Consider the following 24,177-nt stretch of genomic DNA (forward strand, 5'->3'; position numbering starts at 1 on the left):
TTATTAAAGAAAACAAACAAACAGGCAAAAAAGCAAGAATCACTAGATAGCTTTTCCGGTCATCCCAAATTTTCCTTATTATTACATTCCCAACCCATGAAAAGTTATGCAATTCACTAGTAGATAGAAAAAGTCTTCTGAGAACATTTACGAGATTACCATTTGTAGCACTGAGTCTATAAATCCCCAAAATAACCTGTTATTTGAATCTAATTTATATAAATGTGGTTGCTTACATGGAAAGTACCAGCTGAGTAGGAGGCCTGCTGGTTTTCTCTATTCCCTAGGGAAATAAGGGCCCTGCATTTCCATAAAGCAAATGAGTTTTGCATTAATACAGCAGTGATCAGTAACAGCTTCCCACTGAGTCAGAGCAGGGGTAAACCTGGGGGCAGATGGGAACAAATTGTATCACAGCCAAGGAGAGTAACAGGAAGCCTTGCTATTTTTCTTTTCTCTGGATGGAGCCCTGCAGAGGCAGGAGCAGGGATCAGGAATCTGGTTTACCACCTGAGGTCTGAGATGGTTGGTGAACAAAAATCAGCTGATGGGTTTCCTGTACTAGTAACGTATTAGACATTGACTTCTAACTAAAATAGTCAAAATAACGGAGAGAAGGGACCCATTATTAGAAGAAATGGGGACGAGGGGAGACCCACTGTAACGTTAGATCACGAACACAGGCATGTTTCAGTGGGCAGCGCAGACCTACACTGATCATTGCGAAAGGAAATCCACTCAGGAGACAAAATAGAGGAAGGGCAGATAGGTCTTATTCTAAAGAGAATGCATCTATATAAAAACACATTTCTGGGAGAAGTGCAAGTCTTGAAGAAAAGAACAAAGAAACAAGCAACAATAACAACTACTCCCTCATCCAAAAAACAAGCAAAACAAAACAATATGAAACACAAAATACCCCAGAAGCAGCCAAATAAAGAAGTCACTTAGAAACCATTAAATAGGCTTTTTCCCCCTCCAAATTTACTCTATGAAGGGAATCTTCTGTCCGTTGGAAATTTCTTTTGTCTTTTTTCCTTTTTTTGTTTTTGAGACAGGGTCTCACTATGTAGTTCAGGCTGGCCTTGAACTCACTTTGTAGCCCAGGCTGGCCTCAAACTTCCAACGATCCTCCTGCCTCAGCCTCCCGAGTGCTGGGATTACAGTCCTTTGGAAGTTTCTGATAGAATACTTAAATGATGATATCCACTAACTTTAAGCTACAAAATGTTGTTTGTGGCAAGAGAAAAGCCGTGTGTACCATCCTGGCAAGAACCAATGAACAATTTTATATTGCATCGCAAGGCTACACTGTAGAAAGGTGATCAAATAAATGGCATTTTCTTATTTGGGGAAAGTAAGAACTCTAGTATGCCACGCAAAATCCAGCAGAATCCATGAGTTTACTCTGCTTGGAATGTTTTGAGGCTCTGTTGAAAACAGAAGCCTGCAACCTGTCCTTCCTTCCTAACTCTGAGCTGGGAAAGTCCTTCAGCCAAACCTACCCAGGCACTTAAAGGTAAGCAAAGGCACCCACTGACTTCAAGGTGTGTTTGTTTGATGTCACAGCAGTGTGGGACTGCAACATTGCTACAGCAAGATACAAAGTGAGCAAAGCAGTTCAGCAAAGTAGAAGCTCAGGTACTGAGGGAGCTGGGGCAGGGAGAAGCTAGGAGACCTGCAGATTCTGCAGATACCCTGCATTGTTGGGGGCAATTCCGCCCTCCTCGAAGTGGAGCGAGATAATAGCTCTTCTCCTTTCCTTAGAAGCTTCTGCTTTGTCCTCTTGGCCAGTGAAATCACAACCACTAAATCATACAAATGTAATCTCTTCTCCCCCCCCCCCAGTATTCATTAATTAAAGCACTTTTACTGTGTCTACATTCACAAAGCTCCTGCTGGTCAGTATGAAGGACCATGTTTAGTATCATCCAGATCTTAGGAAAGGAGTCATCACCTTTATTACTTCCTTTTTTCCTCTCCTTCCGCTATGCTCTATTTCTAGCACGTCTCTCACTTCCATTTAGTGTTTCTTAACTCTGTGCGTTCTTGCAAAATTTCCTAACATTGGTGAATAATGCCATTAAACACACTTATGTCTTGCAAGCAAAAAAAAAAAAAAAAAGAAACCTGGGGCTGGGGATTTAGCTCAGCGGCAAAAGCGCCCGCTTGGCAAGCGCAAGGTCGTGAGTTTGGTTCCCGGTACCAGAGAAAAACAAAAACAAACAAAAAAAGAAACCAGAAGTTTCTTTAAGAGCCTTGAAAATGAATGGAATAACCTGCATTTAAAATTTAGATCCTTTGAAAAATCAAATTGCAAGGTAAGAAGGAGGAAGTTGTTGGCAATCTGTAGAACAACCTTGGAAGTGGTGGGCATACCTAAAACAATCTTTTCCAAAAGGTTTTTGTTGCTCAATGTTTGTGTTATGGTTCATGTGACAATATCAAGGCACATTTCCCTCTCTCCAAAGGGCTTCTGTGTTCCCTGTTTGAAATCATAAAACAAATGTACATTTTTCCCTATAGGAAGTGCATATATTGCTAAGAATGTAACAGTATTAGTTGGAATTTAAGCAACTACTGTGTTTTTCAGTTATACAGGCTGAGACTTCACGCACATGATAATGGGTCAAGAAGCTATTTCATTCATGAAATAGCTCTGGGTAGCTATGACTCATTGAGATGTGCTGATTCAGAGACCTCAGGTACCACAAAAATGAGGAGTATCTTCTTTCATGAAATATAATTAATATTACAATTCTTTCAAAACTGAAAAATAAAGACCTATCACCTGAAAACTGTAAATTGTATGTGTGCTTATATTGAAACATGTGCAACTATTCTAATTAACATTGAGCAAATACATACTAAGAAAGGACTAATTTAGTTTTTGTGGTGTTCCAGCAAAGATGTTCCTTTTCCTGCAATACTGGGCTGCAAAAATATCTACGGTAGCTGTTTGTGCAAACTGCGCCTATCGATAAGTCCTATTTGCAGTCTGAGAGATTCTATAGAATCTTTGCAACCTGCTTTATAGAATACCTGAGCACATTTACAGATAATTTCTTAGGAGGAAGGGTGGTAATGCCAATTATTTTCTCTGGTAGTAAGGGTGAGGCTGAATAATTACAGTGGTAGGGCAGTGCAACCCAGTATGCATTCATCTTCCTTTCTTACCCTATATAGGTTCTACTTGATTCTTCACTCACATTTCTTAGATGAATAATTCTGCCTTGCCTCAGATCTGGTAGTATGCTCTACTACTAGGTCTTAACTATCCTAACCTATTGCAACAGAATTTTATTTTATTTTCAGGTATGAAGTTCTTTCAGGTGTGAATGGATCACAGACATTCTAGATTTCTGCATACTGAAAGAAACAGAGGAGTTTGTTCCTGCACCACAGGAGATTGTGGGCTCCCGAGTGGAGTCTGGGATTTGCAGATGTCTAGTCTTGAGCTCTGAGCAACAGTTTCCAGGCGGTTTGGCTCTGAAATACAAACTTGAATCTCTCAAAGTGCGGAGAAAGCAGTTGCCCTCCCATATTTCCTTGTAACTTTGTAAAGTTTACGTGCAATTCCAAACGCAGATTTTAATGAACTTCTCACTACAAGCTTACAGAAAGTGGAAGTGAGTTGAAAACATATATTATTAAATTTGTGTTAAATGTTTGATAGGAAGAACTTTGGAAAGCTGATCTTTCAGAATATGTGCTCAGGGTTTAGAATTATATTTTCATATATTTGAGTTAGGAAGTGTTCTCAATGATTGACGTATTTAATTTTAATGTTTTCTGAGTGTTAAATTTCTTTGAAATGCAAGCAAAGCATTGATTTAGTGATATTTGAAGATTATTTTGTTACAGTAGGGGCCTTTGATCTGCCCTTAACCCACTTTTCATAATTCTAAATCTCAGTCTCAGTGGTCCTTATGGTTATAACACAAGTGCCCCAGACACAATAATATATTGGTTGGATTCAATGGACCTTGGCCCATTTACCCAATGCTTCAAGAAATTCAGTGGTATTTCATGCCTACAGGTTGATCATTGCCACACATTGTAGCACAGAAAGCTTTGGCATTTGAAGATGCTTATTTTTTGAACAGTTAGTAGTATGTATCATTCCTTGCATTTTTAATATTTAATGAAAATACAGGACAATAACTGTGTGTTGAAATGATTTCTTCTTAAATTCAATTGGCTCATGGATGCATGACCAAGGTGGACCTTTTTCTAGACTTTTGCTTTTAATATTAATGACAGTGACCTTAAATCAATCTGCATGCCCTACTCTCTGACTGTGGATCCTGCACCATCTGAAACTAGGAGGAAAATAGCGCATTCCCAGAGTTTGGTGCCAAAGGTGATTAGAGATGTTTCCCAGCGACTTTCCTAAGTTACCATTCTTTTTTGTTATGCTCTGTTGACATTGATAGTTTTCATTATGATTTTCACTACAGATAGGAAGCACTTGGTGCGTAGTTGGCCAACCTTTTTATGTACATTTTCTCACACTATGCTGACCACTGACACAAAAAAGATCACATCACTGCATGTACTCTGGAGAGAAGCTGGAAGCCAGGACAGATTAAACATGTTGCTAAAAGCCACAAAGCTGAAAAATTCCACAATATGTACTCAGACACAAATCTGCAAGATCTTATAGCCCAAGCTTTTCCTATCTTCAGTTTTTATTTGATGTCATCAATTATGGTGGACCCAGAATATTAAAGAGAAACATTTAAAGTGTAAATATGATTCAGTCCCTTCTCTATTCCCCTCTGCCTGTTCTCCCTGTGGGTCCTGGCTATCACTTTCCTCAGCGGGTCTCATCTCCCATCTTCTTTCCTAGTGGTTGGTAACGGAAGGATGCAGGAACAAGATAGCAGTGAAGGGAGGGACTGAAGGAGGAATGTTCATAACTACCACGGACACAACGATTAGCAAGGAATCACACATAGCAGCAAAACTTCTCCTTCACACCTACAGTCTGCATTGCTGGAAAATCAAACTAGGAAGAACACCTATCCCTACAAGGAAGGTTGGAATCAGAAGTAAGGACAGGCAGAAACTTACACTTTATCTTTGGATTTCAGGAGAAACCTTAGCCTACCTGACCTACCCAGCGTTGTTATCACTACTCGCCATGGAATTGTAAGATAGTTCTACCAGTTTGTAATAAAAATGGCTTTCCATGCAATAAGTTAATAACACAGTGTTTACTTTAGAGTGTCTTATTTTGTAAATGAATTCTTTTATTTTGTATTCTTTGTAGTCCAAAAAGTGCTATGAAAGAGCCTTGTGCACAAATATAATATTTCAGAAAAAGATATATGTAATCCTACTTCAAGACTATGTTGCTCTCAGCCACATGATGGAGAATTTGTACTCAGAACAGGTCATTAGCAGCAACAGTGATTGCTGAGAAACAGCCTTGTGAGCAGAAAGCAATATTATGTCATCTCTTGAGAGAACTCATGTCATCCTGGCATGTTAAAAGGGAGAATTTTCCTCTCCAGCACTTATCTCCAGATATTTCATTCTCCCTTAATGTGTTTTATTTGCATTACTCATTTTAAAGTACTAAATCTTTTTAAGGCTCTGGTTTTAATTACTTTGATCAGAAAATATAATAAGAAATTAAACACAATGAACATCTACCCTGGAACATAATATTTGACAAATGGAGGTTTTAGCAGCAAACATCAGGCATCATCAGAAGGAAACATTAAACTCTTTATCTTGGCTTTTTTCTCCTCTAATGGAGACATGAGTTAGGTCCATATAATTACAACTGATTGGATCTGAGACAGCAAATTCAGCTATTGTGGTTCGCAACAGCTGTCTCCCAGAAGTATGCCTAGTGCCTACTTGTGCCTTTTTAGATTGACGAGGGGATGCACAATGTACAGTTCAATCAGCTGGCAGCTTGTAGACTCAGGAATATTCATAAGGGAAGTAGGGACCCTGTTTCACACTTTTACCTCCATACATGACTACAGTGTAGTTGATTTATTTAATCAACACTGACAACAGTTCCACATGGAGACCTTCTTGGTCTCTAACCTCACTGTCTACATAGATCATATAAAATAGAAGATTGTCAAATATGTACTGAATGGCATAATAAAGAGAACTAGTCAAAGAGAATTGTCTCAAAGAGATTGCTTAGAATATAGGCATTTTACATAGGAGAACTTGACATTTAGCAGAACTCAAAAAGACCAAGATATTGGTGATGATGTTATATAAATCCAATCTTCAGGGAAATGGTTTTAAGCCATTGTTAATATTTTGTGTGCAAGTAACTACACATGACTGAAGATAGATCAAACAGTTTTCTATATGGTTGTTTGAATCTTTCTGTCTTGAGATTAAGTTTATTGGCTATATGTTAAAAAGCAGTTAAACTGTTTTGGCAGTCAACAAACACATCTGTCATTTGACCACACTGATTCAAAAAAGCATCAATATTCTGAGCTGAATTAAAAAGAGGAAACTCAAACATAAAGAGAGCACGCAGTGTGAAGAAACTACAGGGAATGAGGAGTGTGTTTTAATGCTTCACTTCCTATGTGGACACAGTGATGAGCGCTTGGGGTGACTGTCACCTTCTGTGAACACTTAGGGCTGGGTTCGGTTTACTTTCTGTGACTAGGAGCAAGGGAATATCACAGTTAAAGGTGGGGAGCAAGACCCCAAAGCCTCAGAATGACAATCTCCCATTGTGACTCTAGGATGTACTTATAATGGAAGAGAATTAATCTTTCACCAATTGGTAGACCCAATACATGGTTGCAGATTACCATTCATATTCATCATTTTTGCAATTTTGGAGCTAGGTGAAGAGACATCGTCCTTTTAAACTGTACAAAACCAGAAGTGAAAGTACAACTGACGTCTTAACCAGATAAAAATGGAAAGTTGAACATTATAGGTGAACAGGAGAACACTGTATTCTTTTACAAAAGACTAGAGAGACTGGGACTTGCCACACAATATGCTCAGAGGTAGCATTTACTTTACACATTACTTCAATGAGTCTAATGATCAATGGTTTTTCTTTGATGAGGCCATAAATATTTGCTAGAAAACAGCACATTACATACAGAAAGGTCACCTTCTGTGGTGACCCAGATCACATACCATGGCGTACTTTGGTCCCATGGAGCATCTTACTCACACTTATATACACATACCAGATTCTATGTGTGACATATTCTTTTTCTTCCAAGTGCTGGATAGGGTCTGAATGTCCCTCTAATGTGTGTAATGGAGTAGCCAGAGAGGACACACTTTTGATGACTCAGAAGCAAGCACATTTTTAGGAGACTAGAGCCTCCTACACATTCTCCTGCTTCCATATATGGTGGCTTCTAAGCTCAGTGAGGGTCTAAATGGTACAAGACCCAGTTAGGGCAATGGAGCTGTTTCTGCTTCCAGATTTTCCAGCTGAAAGGAGAAAGAAGGCAAAGACAGTGAGCATTTCAGATTTGGTGGCAGCACATATTAATTGAGCATCCTCTGTGTGTAATAACTGCACTGAGCACCTTCATGTACACTCTAGTCTGCAACCCTCAGAGATTTCTCAACTGTTAAGACATTAATTCATCTTTGTAGTCATCATGAATATCTTCTGGGTCATTATGAATTTGCTTTTGCACTTGTATACATTATTGAAGTCAAATTGCCTACTAGTCATCATAGAGATTTTGATGGTTTCCTTGATAAAACACAGTTTTAGTCAAACTCTTTTTCTTTCTCCACCCTTTTCTTTCTTCCTCCTCCTTGTTCTGAAATCATTTGTGACTCGACCCAAATCTTAAAGGGAAAATAAATGCTTTTCTTTGTAATAATTTTATATTCTTTATAATTCTTTTATATTCTTCATTTCTAGATGGAGATCTTTTTATTTCTTATCCAATTCTTGAAGTAGCTGATTGGAAGTATATCCTCACCCTACCCCCACTGTAAGGATAAGTTCAAAGATAAGAACATGATATTTGTTCAGATACATGAAACCATGTCTTGCTATTTTCAAATAAGGGAGGAGGGCACTTGAAATGGATTAACTCTCATAATTAACAAGTAACTGTTGCTGTTGTTATAATTTTGGTAAGAAAAAGAGGTGTTTGCATAATACATGTAAAGAGATGCAAGGTTTGTTTATAACTTTATTTTGGTAACCTACACAAATCAAAGAGGTGCACGAATTCAGTGGTACAAAGAACATATATAGCTGCTGTCCAGATTCACCTAAGTTTAGGTCATTGCTTTACCTTTTACTCTCTCTCTCTCTCTCTCTCTCTCTCTCTCTCTCTCTCTCTCACACACACACACACACACACACACACAATGTTTTTCAAACATCTGATACTAAATTAACCCTTTACCTGTAAATATTTCAATACTTTTTAAGGGTAAGGAGAGCAGATCACTGCCAACATCAGAAGAGACAGGTCCCCATGAGCCTGTATTATCCCTCCACACCTCTGTACAGTGTGCCAGAAAGCATCTTTTTCCAACTTGGAACGCCTCTGTAGTTAGTCACATAGGTAATTCGGTCAGTTCAGGAGTCCAAAATTAAGTTGGTACAGGGCAGCACAGCACAGACCACTGTGTGAGGGGTCACTCCTGCCAGGAGGCTTGGTTATTGTTCCCCAGGCTCTGAGTGTGGCTCTAGGTCTTTTGGCTGCTACAGAACCCATTGTGTGTGTAGCTGCCATTTGGTCCCATTGCTTTGCTCTGTGGGACTTGAGGGCAGAGAAACTGGCACCACCATGGAAATGCTTCTGTTTGCTGTGCAGTAAGGACTGGAATGTGTCTTCTTCCGTGATCTACAGTGTTGTAGCCAGGTAGGTTGCTGGCTTGCTTAAGTCGTCCCCTCTGAAGTTTTGTTTCTTTTGCCATTTTCTAAGAGGTTGATAACCTTTCAAGATAAATTGCTATAAATTTCAGGATGGCACGATAGATGGGCATCTTTGAACATAAAAATGGAACAAGATAATGTGTTTATCTGGGGATCTTTGGAAGCTCCCTGAGGCTAGTAACAGATATTTTGCCCCAAGTGGTTAAAAAGGAAGCAGTGAGTGGTCCACCCCAACCTCACCTGTTGAGGACCATAAGTTGGTTAGTGAATGGAGCCTGAAAGGTGACAGAGAAAATCTAATGAGCAGCCATGACTGACATCTGTTCTCCTATGGGATCTGGGACTAGGAGAACATTCTGGGCCACATCATGAAGGAAAGTACAGTAGTATGAGTTTTAAGTTACAACTAGAAACATCTGCCTTGCAAAAGGACCCCATAGAGAGCATCGACAGTGAAAGGGAAGGGATGCTTTGACAACAGACTGAGGAGCTAGTAGCTGTTTGGCTGCTATTTCCAAAGTGGCTCTTAACAGGGTCCCAGCCACTATGAAGATTGCTTCACTGGGTCAGATTCACACCTCACAGTGAAGTATGGATTCTGTTTTACTGACTGCCCAAGAAGATCTCCTTGAGGTCAGTAATAGAGAGTGATGCAAAGCCTGACAGATGATGACACTGCCCAAAATTTAGTCTATTGGGACGGAATATTCCTCTCCCAGAGCCTAACTGATGAGTTAAGATTGTCCTCCTTCTTGCAAGTGGGGGACCTCAGCTGTATTTACTTAGCCATTTGATGTCCAGAATAAAAACAGCACTCCTTAAACCAGGTAATATCTCTGCAAATCCCCAGCAAAGCCCAGGCAGAGAGAAACCAGGCATCTCCAAAGGGAGCCAGTCAGAAGGCAATGTGGTTGCACCTATGAAGACAGGATTCCTGAAGGAAAGGCTGATGAGTTCATCACCAGAGAAACTCAGACCAGATTTCAGACTTTGATGGGCCTTCAAAAGGCAGTTTGCTCACACAAATGCAATTCTTGATGCCTTCGTGGAACAAGATCACTTCATAGAGATCATTGTCCTTTCAATGAACAACTAGGGGAGGTACATGGATGCCTCAGCGTGCCCTGTTTCTGCAGAATCTCTATTGTTGGATCCTCTGGGTTGATAGCAGGGAGAGAGGAGAGAGGTAGAGGTGGAATGTACATAGATTCATGTGTGCTTGGGTGTGTGCATGCATGTGTGACACTGGAGACTAAACCACTGAGTTTCATTCTCAGTCTTTTTTATTTTGTGTTTTATAATTTTGTGACAAGCTTTTCGAAGGTGCCTGTGCTAGGCTCCACCTTGGGATCCTCTTGCCACAGCCTCCCCAGAGTGCTGGGGCTATAGGTGAGTGCTACTCTCCACGCCCAGTTCGTAAGCTTTTATGTCTGTTTTTACTAGCCTTGATTGAATGACTAAGTATTAGGTTCTCTTGAAGAGCAAAGACCACACATTCAATCAGCCAGATTTAAAATAGAATTAAGCAGCAGCAAAGTGACTATGACCACTGAGTGGGGCTGATTGGATCCCTGTGCTGCTCCACTTTTGCTGCTCTGAAGGCTAACTGTATGATTGTTACTGATTATTCACTTGCCTATTCTGTGCATGCTCGTTATGTCCAGGGGAGATCTTTCTATTCTGTAGGAAAGGCGATGGTGGACACAGGCACAGATCACAACTCAGCTTTTAGTTCTCTTCCATGTTTTGGAAGGAAACAATTTAGAATTCTAGGAAGAGAAGAAGGAAGCCATAGCCTTGAACCTAAATGCAACAATAAATGCAACAATACTAATGAGAAATGCAATGTCTCAATATAATAGTCCTGTGAGGACAATGAAAAGAGCTAGGAGGATCTGGAGACGGGTCGTGGCTGATTGCCAACTGAGTGCAGTTGACCTTGCAGTACTGGCTGTGTCAGACCATACCCTTCAGTCCTGGGTGTTCAGACATTATGACTATAGATGAATCAATTATCCATGATAGGACCTGCTTGGACTTGGGTCATGTTTTCCTCTTAATCCCCCTTCCACTCAAAGTTGGAGATCTTTCTCCTGACAGAGCCTCTAAAATATGTTCTGTTTGCTGAAGTATAATTTGAATTCTTCTGTTATTTGCCCCCAGTGGGTGGGTCACAATGTAGGTTAAGGCTTTCTCTTTTTCTGTAGAAGAGGGTCCTACTACTGTGTTCATAGGTTCCAACACAGATGGTAGATGCTAAGTCATGTGAAGGCGGAGGGGATCCTAAATTTTGATGAGACATGGAGATCAGCTATCCACATCAAAATACAGGGAATATTGTGATATGAACCCAGAGATAGTTAAGTAAACATTCTTTTCCCTATGGCTCCTCAATACCAGAAAGAAAACCTGGCACTAGATGGTACTATTGAGGTATTAGGGACAATATACACCTTATCTATGTGTCCATTTTGTTGAATTGTCTGTACAAGTTCATCAGAAATTTCCCACATCCGACGGGGGACCTAAGCAGCAGATGGCCCTGAGGCCAGTACAGCAGGCTCTCCCCGTGGGCCATCCGTTGGGCCCTTTGAGCTACAGCTTTCTGGAAAGGGTGTCAGTCTTTTGGAGTACTCCTGGGGGTTCTGGCCTCATTATTTTCTTTGTATAAGTACAAAGATAGCCCTGGCATGTAGGTCAGTGGCACAGTGCCTGCCTGGCAAGCTCAAGGTCCTGAGTTCAATTTTTGGTACAAAAAAAAGAAGTATCATAGGGAAAATAAAAATTCTAGATTCTGGAGATTATAGGAAGTGGGGGAGGGATAACTAACAGTTTTGCTTTCTCTGAATTCCAGCTCTTCCATTTGGCAAAATAGTCCCATAGTTCATCAGAGATAAGCAGCAGCTTTGCCTGCCACCTCATCCTACTGCTGGATTTATCTGCATCCATCTGGTGTGGGAGCCGAGAAATGCCTGCTGGCCTCGTTGGCCCTGAATTAGTCTGCAGTGCCTGATGTTATCAAAAGAAGCTCCTGAAAATGGGTTCCTTTCATACATGTGCAGATGCATACATGGATGGACCCTTGTTTTAATGATGCTCATACCACTTCATATGCTGCCCTTTCACTTGAATACCCTTGGGTTATGCCATGTGTAGTTACTCAGGATACAACTACTTAGTGATGGTGACCACACAGCTTAACCAAATCAGTGTTGTGGTAATCCATATCACATTTGCTAATTAATTCTAAACAATATTAACCTGTCCCTTTTAGTTATATGCTTACATGTGGGACACGGATAGACACAGGATACCTCTAGGTATCTCTGGGAACCCATCTGGCTCATGTTTGACTCCCTGCAATTATTGGCAGTGACAGTACCCGTTAGAACCCATCTCCTTTACTGAACTCCCAGGTAAAGAGGGCTGTTCCCCTTGAGGGAAACATGGTTTCCTGTTTCCACACAGCAGTGTGACCACTGGTCCCTGGCATCAGAAGTCACATTCTATAAGTAGGCTTTAAACATAATTATGATAGCCATCGATATAAGACCAACCACAAAAAAATCAGGAGGTCAATTTGAATTCCCTAGCATTGCTTAGATTTAAGCTGTATTCTGACTGAACAAGAAGGGTTTGTATGGTTGGCAACTGCTTCTGTTGCTTCTGTTGTGTTTGGATTAATACTGGTAGTATGTGAGAACAATCTATGTACACCACAAGTAAGGAACTAGATGATTATGTGAAAAAAGACCTATTAGTCTTTTCTGGGGTTTAACTGACTCTGTGTGGTTAAGGTAGATATTGAAGATCGATCATATCCTATGCCTGGGGTTCTATTGATAATAATCCCAATCAGTATTGATCAAAAAATGGCACAGAGTTAGTCCTAGTTCTTATAAATGCATCTAAACTAAATGATTGATAGGGTGGTGTGATCATATAAAAATTTAATTTCCACTAATAAAATGCCTAACAGCTGAATTATTGAGAGATATTTCAGGGAGCGTACCTGCACGTTCTAGTGACTGAGTGAACTGCAAGTCCTAATTATCTTCTGATTCTGCATTGTCTAACTTCCTTTCTTTGCTTTTCTCTCTGTCTCTGTCTCTCTTGTCTCTGTCTCTCTTTGTTTCTGTCTCTGGTCTCTTCCTTTAACCCCCCGCCCCACTGGAGATCAAATGCAGGGGCACTCTATTCCTGAGCTACATCCTCAGCCCTTTTTATTTTTGGGGGGACAGAGTCTCACTAAATTATCCTAGCAGGGCTTGAACTTGTGATCTTCCCACCTCAGCATCCAAGAGTGATGTCAATCTGCCAACATAGCCTGATTTATTCCTATAGCTAGTCCCATAGTCAATTTAGAGCCTACTGCCCAATTTCATGAGGGCTAACACTTGAACACTGTTTTGTATCTCTCACTCTTGACAGATGAGGATTGATTTGCTAAAAAAGATGCTGAACTCTTGACCCATGAGTAGTTGTACATTGCTATGTATATAGCAGCTTTCTGGGTTCATTATGTTATACCAAGACACTTAGGGCAAGGGAACTGGCACTACTACTGTGCTGGTTGTCCTGCTGTTTGCTGTGCTGTGAGTAATACATTTTTTCTCTGGCTACTGAGTCACATTGTTTTTTTTATCATCCATACTGTAGTGACAAGCTGACCTGCTTGCTTGTTGAGATATTGCCTTTGGAGTCCTAGAACTCTCTGCCATTTTCTATGGCTCGCCTCTTCCCTGACAATAATCACAGGACAGTTACACGTTTCAGTAGATTTGACATTTGACATTAGACACAATACTTACGCGTACACATCTGAGATATAGATATAATACAATCCTCTACCATCAATATTCTATTCTTGTCAACAGTTTTTTAAACTGTGGATTTTCCAGGAAGTCAACTAACAAGTCCCACTTGTCTGTTTTTTAGTCTATTTTAAAAATAAAATGTTTGAAAAGCTTTTAAGTTTCCAACTGAAGCTTATTTGAGGCACTTTTAGTCTCTCTCCATGCAGAGGTTGATGTGTATTTCCTGCAGTTTTAAAGCTGGAGAAAATTTAAGAGATTTTGTTTTGTAACTTCATCAATCTGTGAAAGAAACTGAAACCCTGAGAAGTGACCAACATGCCCAAGTGTATTGGATAAAAAAGCTTGCTTAATAGTTTTATTTTTAAACTATCCTTCTCAATTTCTTTTTTTCTTCCTTATTTGTGATTCCATCCTCAAATTTGCAGTTGAAGCCAATAACCAACAGAACTGTGTACTTTTATAGCTTATCAGAGATACGGTTAGTCATAACCTTCAGAAATTCATTCTAGTAACCATAAGAACAGAGCTGAACAGAAATCCTTTGGAGTGGATGACTCATGGGCAAAGGTCCCCATGAGAGAATTATTCTTTCTAGCTCCACTGCTTGGATCAGACATCTGGACATCTCAGGTATGAGATCTCAGATTCATATAGGAGAACTCAAGGAGAGATTGAATAACCTGCTTGTTCAAAGGACCCAGATTTGACCACCACATGTGTTCTCTTGCTTTTTAATGCGGACTTATTTTGTTCAATATAATAAATCTTGCCTCAAAAGAAAGAAAGGTTTAGTGATTACTGCTGGTTCCAATAAGAGAAATTGGTACACAGTGTTTGAGCGGAAGAAGCAATCAAACTCAGATCACAGACCTAGTTCCTAGGCAATCAGAAGATGCTGAGAAATTCCCACTTGTGAAGAGATTCTTAAGCCACCACTGACATGGGAGGCTAGACTGACACAGACGGTCATCAGTAGGCTTGCCATCAGAATCCAAGTTCTTTGCCTTTCAAACTCAAGTTCTTTCACAAGAAAATATTAAAATACTCAAGCTTTGGCATACTTCTCAGAGCTGAGTATAAATGCCTTTCAAAATAATTCTATTTTCTGCAAATATATTTTATTCAAAACAAAAGAATATGCCAATCATAAAGCTACCCTTGTTAATGTGTAATTTAATTCACAAAAATATATCCCAAAGGCACATCCTTTTTCTTATAATTGTATCCAGAAAGTGGCAACCTTGAAAGCAAAGCAAAACAAAAAGTGGAAACTCAAATATAACACAACCTGTTCTATTTCCAGAGAAATAAAATTTTAGCATTCTGTTTGTATTCATAAGTGTTTAGACCACTTCCTTTTAAATGCGTGGGAATGGGAGCATAACAATTTTAGGATTCTGGTGAATGCCTGGAATTTTGAAGCATTGTTATTTATTCCAGTGAAACACTGAACTTTAAATAGATTCATAGCTACCTGCACTAATGATCCACAGTGCAGTCTTCAAAACTGCTCATTCTGTGGGAGGTTATGTAAATCTGGGCCTGAAACTCAGGTAGTTTGAAGGCTTTGACATAAAATGTAAAATGTATGTGTATGAAGTACACACACACACACACACACACACACACGCACACTCATGCTTTTTAATACTTTGAGATTACTAATACACATCATGAATCCATACAAGCAAAATCATGTGCAGTTATTGGAACTCCCTCCATTGTCTTGCTCGACCATCTCTGAACATAATCTAATGTGGTTACCTCACTCTTGAAGTGTGAAGTCAGGGTGAGGCTAACACGTCGTTGGCTCTAGACAGTAGAGTTCTGTTGCTGTGAGCAATAATTCCAACAGTTAAGATCACTTCTGTCATGTCATTTGCCATGAAACAAAATCTTGGACTTTAAGAAAATAGCTGCATCACTTCTGCTCCATTTCTGGAGTTGAACTTTTGGACTAAATTTTACTCCAGTAACTGCTATATTCTTAGTTTTTGCTTGATTGAGGCTTAAGGGAGTCAGTTAAAAACTTTTAAACCTACCACATTGTGCCATTATTTTCAGATCATAATTAAATATATCACAATCTTTTTATTAGCGTATTTTGTGATACAGGGTAGTTACACTTGTCTATGTGAATCTCAATCATCTTTGATTCTCTTCCTCCTTCTTTTCCTTCTCCTGCTTCTTTTGCACGCTCCCGTATCCAGCAAGTCTTATTGTCTGTTTTCTATCTCTTTTGTTTTATTATCTATATTTTTTTTTGTTTTTGTATTTCTCATATAAGAGAAACAGTATCATAAACAACATCATGGTCTCAGTATTCATTCATTCTCACACATAGTATCACTGAAGTTAATAAGAGCTTGTAAAATCTCTTCTTACAAACACTGATGTTGAGTTCACCTGGTTTCCCTATTCAGTAAATGTCTAAGAAAATAAAATTTGTTTTGCCATAACTAAATTTATGTTGCCTCTTAGACGTTAATTGCTCCCTTCCTACATGGCCTCAGGATAAAACTCTGATCTAGGTTCTATGAACAATCTGTACATAGCCAGATGCACACAGAGGCTTATATACGCACGAGCTACAATGTTCCTATTAAAATTGGGACTCTATTATTTTTTTTACCCGAATTTGCCAGGATTCTTCTCATTCTTCCCTGCTTCAGAGATTACGATTTGTGTTTAATTAATTGTGTTTCATCCATGAGTTCCTTTAATATTTTAATGCATCTAGGGATCCGACCTCAATCACAGCCTCCCAGGGTTCTCTAGTAACATCTTCACATTTTTTGCCCTTTAATTCTTTCTTAATAATGTTTCAGGCTGAAGATCACTTTCTCTGAGACAGAAGCTTAAAAAAATATACCGGTTGAAATATTGTGCCTTCCCCTTGTCATCTACAAACTCTGAGTCCTTTCCTCTGTAAAGCAGGGGAAACGTTTTAAGAGAAATCAGAGTGATGTTTCAGAGGAGGGTTAGAATAATGTTAGAACTGTAGGGGTCTAGTTCCAACTCTCCCAGGTACTATTTTGAAGACAGTGTGACTGATTTGGACTTTGATGCCTTTTTATCTATTAAGCAGAGCAGATCAGGTTTGATATGTGGTTCTCAACTCCCTCCTACCTTCTAGATATTTGATAATACCTGGAGACATTTTGGCTGTCACAATCAAAATGACAACCAAAATAGGTGGGTGGGTGGATGCTACTCATATTTAGTGGGTAAAGCCCAGAGGTGTTGAGAGCTGGTCTTTTGACTTTTAAATATATATCATGAATATTATTTATGTTTGAAGAGTATTGTTATAAGTATATAACATTTGAAATTAACCTCTTCTACACACAACACACACACACACACACACACACACACACACACACAGACACTATTTCCCAGAAAATAAAAGTACCAGATTATATGGCTTTAATATTTCTTTTCATCATAAAAAGTTTCTATTTATTTCACAGTCATGAAATCTACTCTAAATGAAGAAAATCTGTGATTGTGAAGGGCTTAGAAAAGCTGTGAGTCTGAAAGGGCAACTATCAGTAAGACATATTTTGTTCTAGAATTTTTAATATCTTCCAAAAATAATTCTGTAAGTTTTATCAAATTGTAGTCATTTTCAAATAAATATTTATTTCACCCCACCAGAAAATACAGTGATCAGAATGGTATTTTAAAGTTAAGAACTGGTTAATGCTGTTATCAAATTTCCTTGAAGTGCCATTTTTTTGGGGATAACAGAAAAATAGCTTAAAAAGTGCTAGAAAACTACATTTCAAATTCCTAGGTGTAGAAGTAAAACTAAATGTGTTGTTGCAGAAAGTCAGAAGAAAAATATCTACCTTTCATATTGGTTTGTATAACTGTGTGAGATAGAAATACTAAATCTCAATAAATAAGAATATTTTTATCATAGATTGCTATAAAATAGCTGTTCCCCATTTGTTTAACAAAATAAGATGACAACTCATTTTAATTAGTTTTTGAAAGAAAGTATATTACTAATTTAATCACTTACATTAATTGGAACAGTAAGCACAGGAAAATTTTTCACTAATTATGTATATGTAGCCTTTAATACTAAGCCTCTCTAAAAGATCAGAGGACAAAAAATACTCTGTAAAAAAGGTAAAACATTCTGGGGCTTAGCAGGTCACACTGATTAAAAGTCTGGGTTATAAAATCAAATTTCATTTTAGTTATTCTTCAATCAGTACTTTTTAACTATGATCTTTGAGAATTTACTTCTGAAATCACCTTCCTCAACTGTAGAAATTATACTACATACCTCATATTACTTACTAAGATATACCTTCCCAGTTATAAGCTGATCCATATGCTTATTGTCTTAAAGCCAAATGTTTTCTGATAAACTAGTTCAATTAAACAATAGTTTACCCTTCCTTATTATAGGTAATCAATAGTAAAAAAACGAGGTTCTTTGTTTACTTATGACATACTGTTCATCTAAAGCCTACATATACTCTAATTCCAGCCAGATACAAAATGATACATTCATAGAGCATGTGCATGTACACACACACACACACACACACACACACACACGCACGAAACTATTTTCCTCTTAAAACAAAGGATTGAAAGAATGGCCATTTTGATTTCATTCAAAAAAATACGCTTTAATGTGGTCCAGTCCTGTAATTTTTTGAACTATTCTTATTTGAAATTTCTGTCATAGCACTGAAGTTATTTCCCTCTCAAATTAACTCTCTACAGATGTCTTGTAAAAAGCCAAGATCCATCCTTTGAGAGTGATGTTGATTTTTAAAAATCAGCCTTCTGCTTTTAGTTTAGCTAGGCATAATATAGTGTTATTTCAAATGCAATCATCTCCTAATTTCTTGACCCACTGCTTTGAAATGTCAAGAAAGTGCTTTAAAACGGCATCCACAAGGTTTTAATGAAAGGATTGGGTGTGTCAATGGAAAAGAATTAGCATAATGGTAGCATTATTACTGTGAAATAACTTTGTCCCAGGTATCAGAAAGTTGTATTAGGAGGTTAAGGTTTTAAAAAGTATAATTACATTGTTTTGCAAAAATCATGATTCATTTGCTTAAAAATTCATATAAATCAGCTGGTCTGAAGTGGTTCCCCAGGTTAGACAGCACAGTCAAGTTGGTAGTGTTTGAAAATAAAGTTACAGTTTAAATCAGAATTTTTAGTTCAGTGATTTATTCAAAATGTACATTCTTAGGCCCTCTTTTCACACAATGAATATTCATTTTAAAGAGGCATTCTTAAGAACTAACATATTTTGGAGCTCATAGTAAACAAAGTTTGAGAATCTCATGTAATGCTGAGCTCACATAACACTGATTGCCTGTGCCATAGCATGAGGAAGCAGAGAATACATCTGGATTGATTTTAGAAGCCCAGGGTGCTTGTCTGGATTCTGCCTCTCACTGCTTGTTGGATCCTGTATCACCATTCAACCTCCAGGAACATTTACTTTCTCACATTTATCTATCAGGGTTGTTTTAGGGAACAGATGTCATGGTACAGTTAAAAGCACTTTTCATTTGCACGTTGTTATCCCAATGTCAGATAGAATTATATTATGATTATAGATATACTGTTTAAATAATCCAAGTGATATAAGAGTGTTGTTTCTGTTCTCATTTTCACAAATCACTTAGGTGTCAAAATTTTAAAAATGCATTATAGAAGGTGGTTGGGTAGAAAACAAGTAGGAAAGGAGATTTGTAGTGAATAGTATTTTAGGTCTGAGTTGGACCAGAATTGACCAGAGTACATGGAGGAGGAAAAGTGGAGTTCAACAAGTCAACAGCAATATGGGATGTGGGTAGAGAAATTAAATTATGCTGAGAGCAGATGGAAAATGGATGCCTATGCCAGAGTCTACCTAAAAAAGTTTTTAAAAAGCATGAAAATAATAAACTGAACATAAATTAGGCATGGATGCTACCACTGGGGTAGTAAGTTGAGCCCTAGAAAGAATAAGGAATGGTAGGTCACTAAGTCCTAGTTCTAGGTCTTATCAAAACCATGTGTTAAAAATAAGGTATATAGCCAAATTTTTGATGTATCTATTTTGATCAGAATACTGAAGGAGGAGAAAGCTAAAAGGACCTCCTCTGAATCCTTTGGAGAGTGAGCACAAAATCATGTCACAGTGTGACACAGTCACTTAGGTTGTTAATGGTGGCAAAGGAAAGACGTCACCCTTAAATCCTCTACATCTGAATTATCTTGAGCTGTCTCATTATTCATTAATTTAACAGCTATTTTACTTTTCAGTGTGCCAGGCACCATACTGGTTAGATACTAGAGACACAAGAAGGACTAAGACACACATGTTCGTTCCTCAGGAAGCTGTGGTTTTTCTGTCCTCTAAGACATGTGTCTATTGTAGATTGTTAGCAAAGTGGACAATTTACCCAACCCTCTCCGAATTCACACCCCTTTGCAATGTGACTGCAGCTCGTATTACCAGGAGATGGAGTCTGTTTTCCTATCCCTTTAAGTCTTAAGTTGACATGGGGACTTCAGTTATACACTTGGCATCACTTCTGATCCTAGGCTTCTGGAAGATTTGTTCTCTTTTTTTCTGGAAACCTGCGGCCACACGAGAACATTCCAGGGTTCACAGGTGGGAAACGAGAGTTCCAGTCTTGCTGAGGACATCCTACAGGGCCAGCTCGCAGGCCAGCTGCTGGCTGACTGCAGAATGAGCCCAGCTAAGATTGGTCGCAGAGTCTATTTAGGCAAACCTGGCCCAAATTCCTGAGGTATACAGTTGTAATCTAAAATGTTTGTTTCAAGCCACTAACTTTTGGAATGATTCATTACGCAGGAAAAGCTGATAGAGATGTTCCTAACTATGTATGTATGACTCATAGTTTATTTTGGTCATACAATTTTTCATAAGGCTTATCAAATTACCTTGATAACTGCCACATCGTCACTTCACTGCGCTGTAGGGGCATGGCCTCAGTCTACAGTTGTCAGAAAACAGACACCCTGGGAAGGTTTGATTTTGGGTCTCTGATCTGCAGAATATGAAGTTGACTAATGTGCTTGTAACATGGCACATATAGCATATTTCTTGGAGAAAATATAAAGACATAGACAAAACAGAAACATCTACAACCATCCCAAACTTCTAACAAGCAGGTGAAAAGTTAATGCAAATCCACTTAGCTTCGTTTTTTAACATGATGGCTCACAGCGTTAAACAAACAAACAGACAAACCAACCAACCAGAACCAGTAAACTAAAACCTACAATAAGCAAAAACCTGTTTATCAGTTCAGAATTTATACAAATAAATAAATCCTATAGACACATCCACGACAATGATTCTTCCTTCAAATCTAATTATGTTGATGTGTTAAAAAAAAGATCAACCCCAGGCTCACTTGTTCTTCCAGTTGTCTCTGTGTAACTGTCTTAATTCTAATGATACCACATCAGTAGAGATTAATGAAAGGGACCTTTCATTTATCCTTATTTTCAAATATGCCAGGGCATCTTTTCCTCTTTTCCTGGCAGGCTCTCTCTTCTGCCAGCTGAGCCTTTGGAAAGTGACCAATTCCAGAGCTAATGTATTTCTGCTGTTCTCGGACACTGGTGCTTCATAGACACAGCACTGAAGATAAGGCCTAATTGGATGTATTTTTAAAGTGAACCTTTTAGTTACTTAGAACAACATTTCTCCAATTAGCTTTCTTTTTGCCCTATTGGGTTGTCCCGGAGCCACATAAATGTGAAGATTCTGGGTTTAGACAGGAGTCAAAGACAGTGTGGGAGCAACTGAAGGAAACTCAGGTTTAACTCAGGAGAAATGGTCTATCAGACACACTGGGAACTATGTTTCCTTGAGAATGAGGCCAGTGAGGATGACTGAGAGTGAGATGTGACAAGAGGCTCCCAGGAGGCCAGGCTGCACCATCAGGCAGCCACGTCTAAAGAGCCAAGAAGAGAGAAAAGGTGTAGGTGGGCACGGAGGAAGAAGGAGCCAATACTTTTAATGGCCACTGTTCTTATCCAATAGGGGTATTTTATGCCAATGTGAATGTTTTTAACCCTACTTTAGGAATGGGAGTGTTAAACTGCATTCTTTCTTATGCTATCCCCAGGTTGGAAAAAAAGTCTATTCAAATCCTCACCCTTTCCAAATGACTCTTCAGCATTTGTTAGCCACTGAAAGGGAGAGCTGTTTAGTGAAAGGAGAAGGTTTAGTGGTCTTGATGTGGAAAATAATTAGAGAAAAGAAGCAGCATAGAAAAGCATTTCTGTCTGGCTTTTAATTCTGAGATAGAAGCAGAAGTGAGACATAATAAGTGCATGATTTCCTTTTGGCTGGAAGTAGCTCTGTCATCATTACGGCATGCTCCCTAGAGGTGCCAGTTCCTGTGTTCCTTTTGGCATCATTTTATAACAGGGAATGAGGATTAATGACCCTTAAGGGAGATCCATCTGGACCCTATTACATAAATTCTGTGGTCACTTAGAAAACTGTAATCCTGGGTTAGCTTAGGTGGCAACAGTCGGGTAGAGGAGGACAGTGAAAGATGGGGCATCATAAAGGGGCACCAAGAGTGAGAGGTTGCATGCTGTAATACCCAAGGCCTCCCTGGGGTCCCTCCTCCACCTGACTTCTTTTTCACTTGGAGCCTGTCCTCACAGCTTTGCCCCTGGAGTCTAGGAACTTCATTGAACGTTCTGATTCAAGAATTTATTTCTTCAGAAGTTTCAATTTGCAGTGTTTTCTAGTTTAGTCATAACTTTTTGTTAGTATATATTTGTTAGAAAATTATACATGCTCTGATTTCTAAATGCTATCATTTCTAAACCATTCTTTGAAATTTTACTTATTTAAATTAATATGAATAAGTAAAGCATGTTTGGTTGACTTTATAAGTTAGCTGTTGGATTTTGCAAAGGATTAATTTAAGGCAATATAAACTGGGGGAAAACTTATTTCATTTCCTCCGTGTTTACTTCTTGTGTGATCATAATCCTGTGCATAAACACTTAATTTTCTGTGAGGCCTCCATCTTGCACTCTTTTGAGCATAGGACTAAAAGTCCAAAAATGCAGTCATTCTTCATGGTATCATTCTTACTGGAATGAAGACTGTTGTAAAATAAATTCAATTCCAGTAATTAGGTAATAGATCTGACATTTGCTCTACAGTTCAAATATCAACAATGGTTTAGGAAGCAATGGTTTAGTAAGAATTAAAAATAGCTTTTTTGTTATTTTTTTCTCTTTTCTTCTTTGCTATGACACTGATGTCCTGGAATACTTTGTACCTGTGGCCATGGTGAACAAGGCTCTTTAACCACAGAACCAGAACAAGACCAGCTTTTGCAGAGTGACGTGGAGTTTGGAGTGATATCTTTGAAATATAGACTATTTCTGGGGAAAATATGAAGGATTCTAAACCAGAATTACTAACAAAACATACTAATGTTGTTGATTTGAAAAGACCATGATGTTAGTGATTTTTAGCAATGGGATTTCTAGTTGGCATATCCATTTACCTAAGGGAACATATACACATATATTGAGCACATTTTTAAACAAAGCACCTCTCTGACCTGGGATCATAATTTACTACCTTCTCCCTTCATTCTCAGGCAGAAGCTCAATCCCTTAGTTATTTTACTGCTCTGCTTGTAAGGGATTGAAATCTTGGACTGGTACCAATTGCTATGACTTTCATATCATCTTTCATAGAAGTAGGCACTTCTACTTCCAGAAACTGCATACCTGATGGTTTGTTCTGTCTACTGTATTGGCCGTGGAAGGGTGGTCTCTAGTGTTCTGGCGAATTCGAGTGGAGTTTTGTTGCTCAATGGTCGAGGAGGTTGGGATACAGAATTCTCTGAAGCATCGCTTGAAATTTTCATCCAGAAATGCATACAGGACTGGGTTCAGGCAGCTGTTTGTGTAACCTAGAGCAATGCAGAAGTGCCATGAAACTGTCTGGAAAGTACTTTCTGGGACTGTGATCAAGGCTTTAACAATGACATAAATGTGAATGGGAGTCCAGCAGACAATGAATACAGCCACAACCACCAGCACCATCCTGGTGATCCTCCGCAGGTTCCTATCCTTTTCTTTGGAGCCTGAGAGCATGCGGACACTCTTGAGGCGTAAGATCATCAGTCCGTAACACACTGTGATTATGAGGACAGGCATGATGAAGGCAAAGATGAAGACACAAATCTTCAGTAGATTCTCCCAATACCAGGTTGGGTGAGAAAATGTTAAAGTGCAATCTATAGAACCTAGAAGAAAAGAATTTTGAAAAAATTAGCAATGACATATTATATTAGATATTAATATTGCCATTTTGTTACTAATTATAGGCTTGACCATGTTTAAGTTAAAGTTATTACTACCTAAAGCAGTAGAGATTTTTTTTAAATTATGGAAGAAATTCAACTCTATTGATTTTCAGAGAAATTTACTTTTAAAAATTTC

At 38.7% G+C, this 24,177-nt stretch overlaps 1 protein-coding gene across 3 annotated transcripts in view; it reads right to left on the bottom strand.

Moving 5' to 3' along the window:
- Positions 1-7,355: 7,355 nt before the first annotated feature.
- Positions 7,356-24,177, bottom strand: part of Oprm1 (opioid receptor, mu 1) — a 53,255-nt gene continuing 36,433 nt past the window's right edge. Inside the window, exons 3-4 of one of the 3 annotated variants that reach the window (XM_005390563.2) lie at positions 23,461-23,981; positions 7,356-7,452 (exon numbers count right to left, since the gene is read on the bottom strand). In XM_005390563.2, coding sequence (XP_005390620.1) covers positions 7,414-7,452; positions 23,461-23,981 — 560 coding nt within the window. In that variant the 3' untranslated portion in view covers positions 7,356-7,413. Of the gene's footprint in view, positions 7,453-14,773; positions 14,792-20,687; positions 20,733-23,460; positions 23,982-24,177 lie in introns of those variants that run through there. The other 2 variants (XM_013517372.1, XM_005390562.2) reach the window with 2 other exon arrangements.

Source organism: Chinchilla lanigera, unplaced genomic scaffold (genome assembly GCF_000276665.1).
Source record: "Chinchilla lanigera isolate Chin_1 unplaced genomic scaffold, ChiLan1.0 scaffold00038, whole genome shotgun sequence".
NCBI classification, from domain to species: Eukaryota; Metazoa; Chordata; class Mammalia; order Rodentia; family Chinchillidae; genus Chinchilla; species Chinchilla lanigera.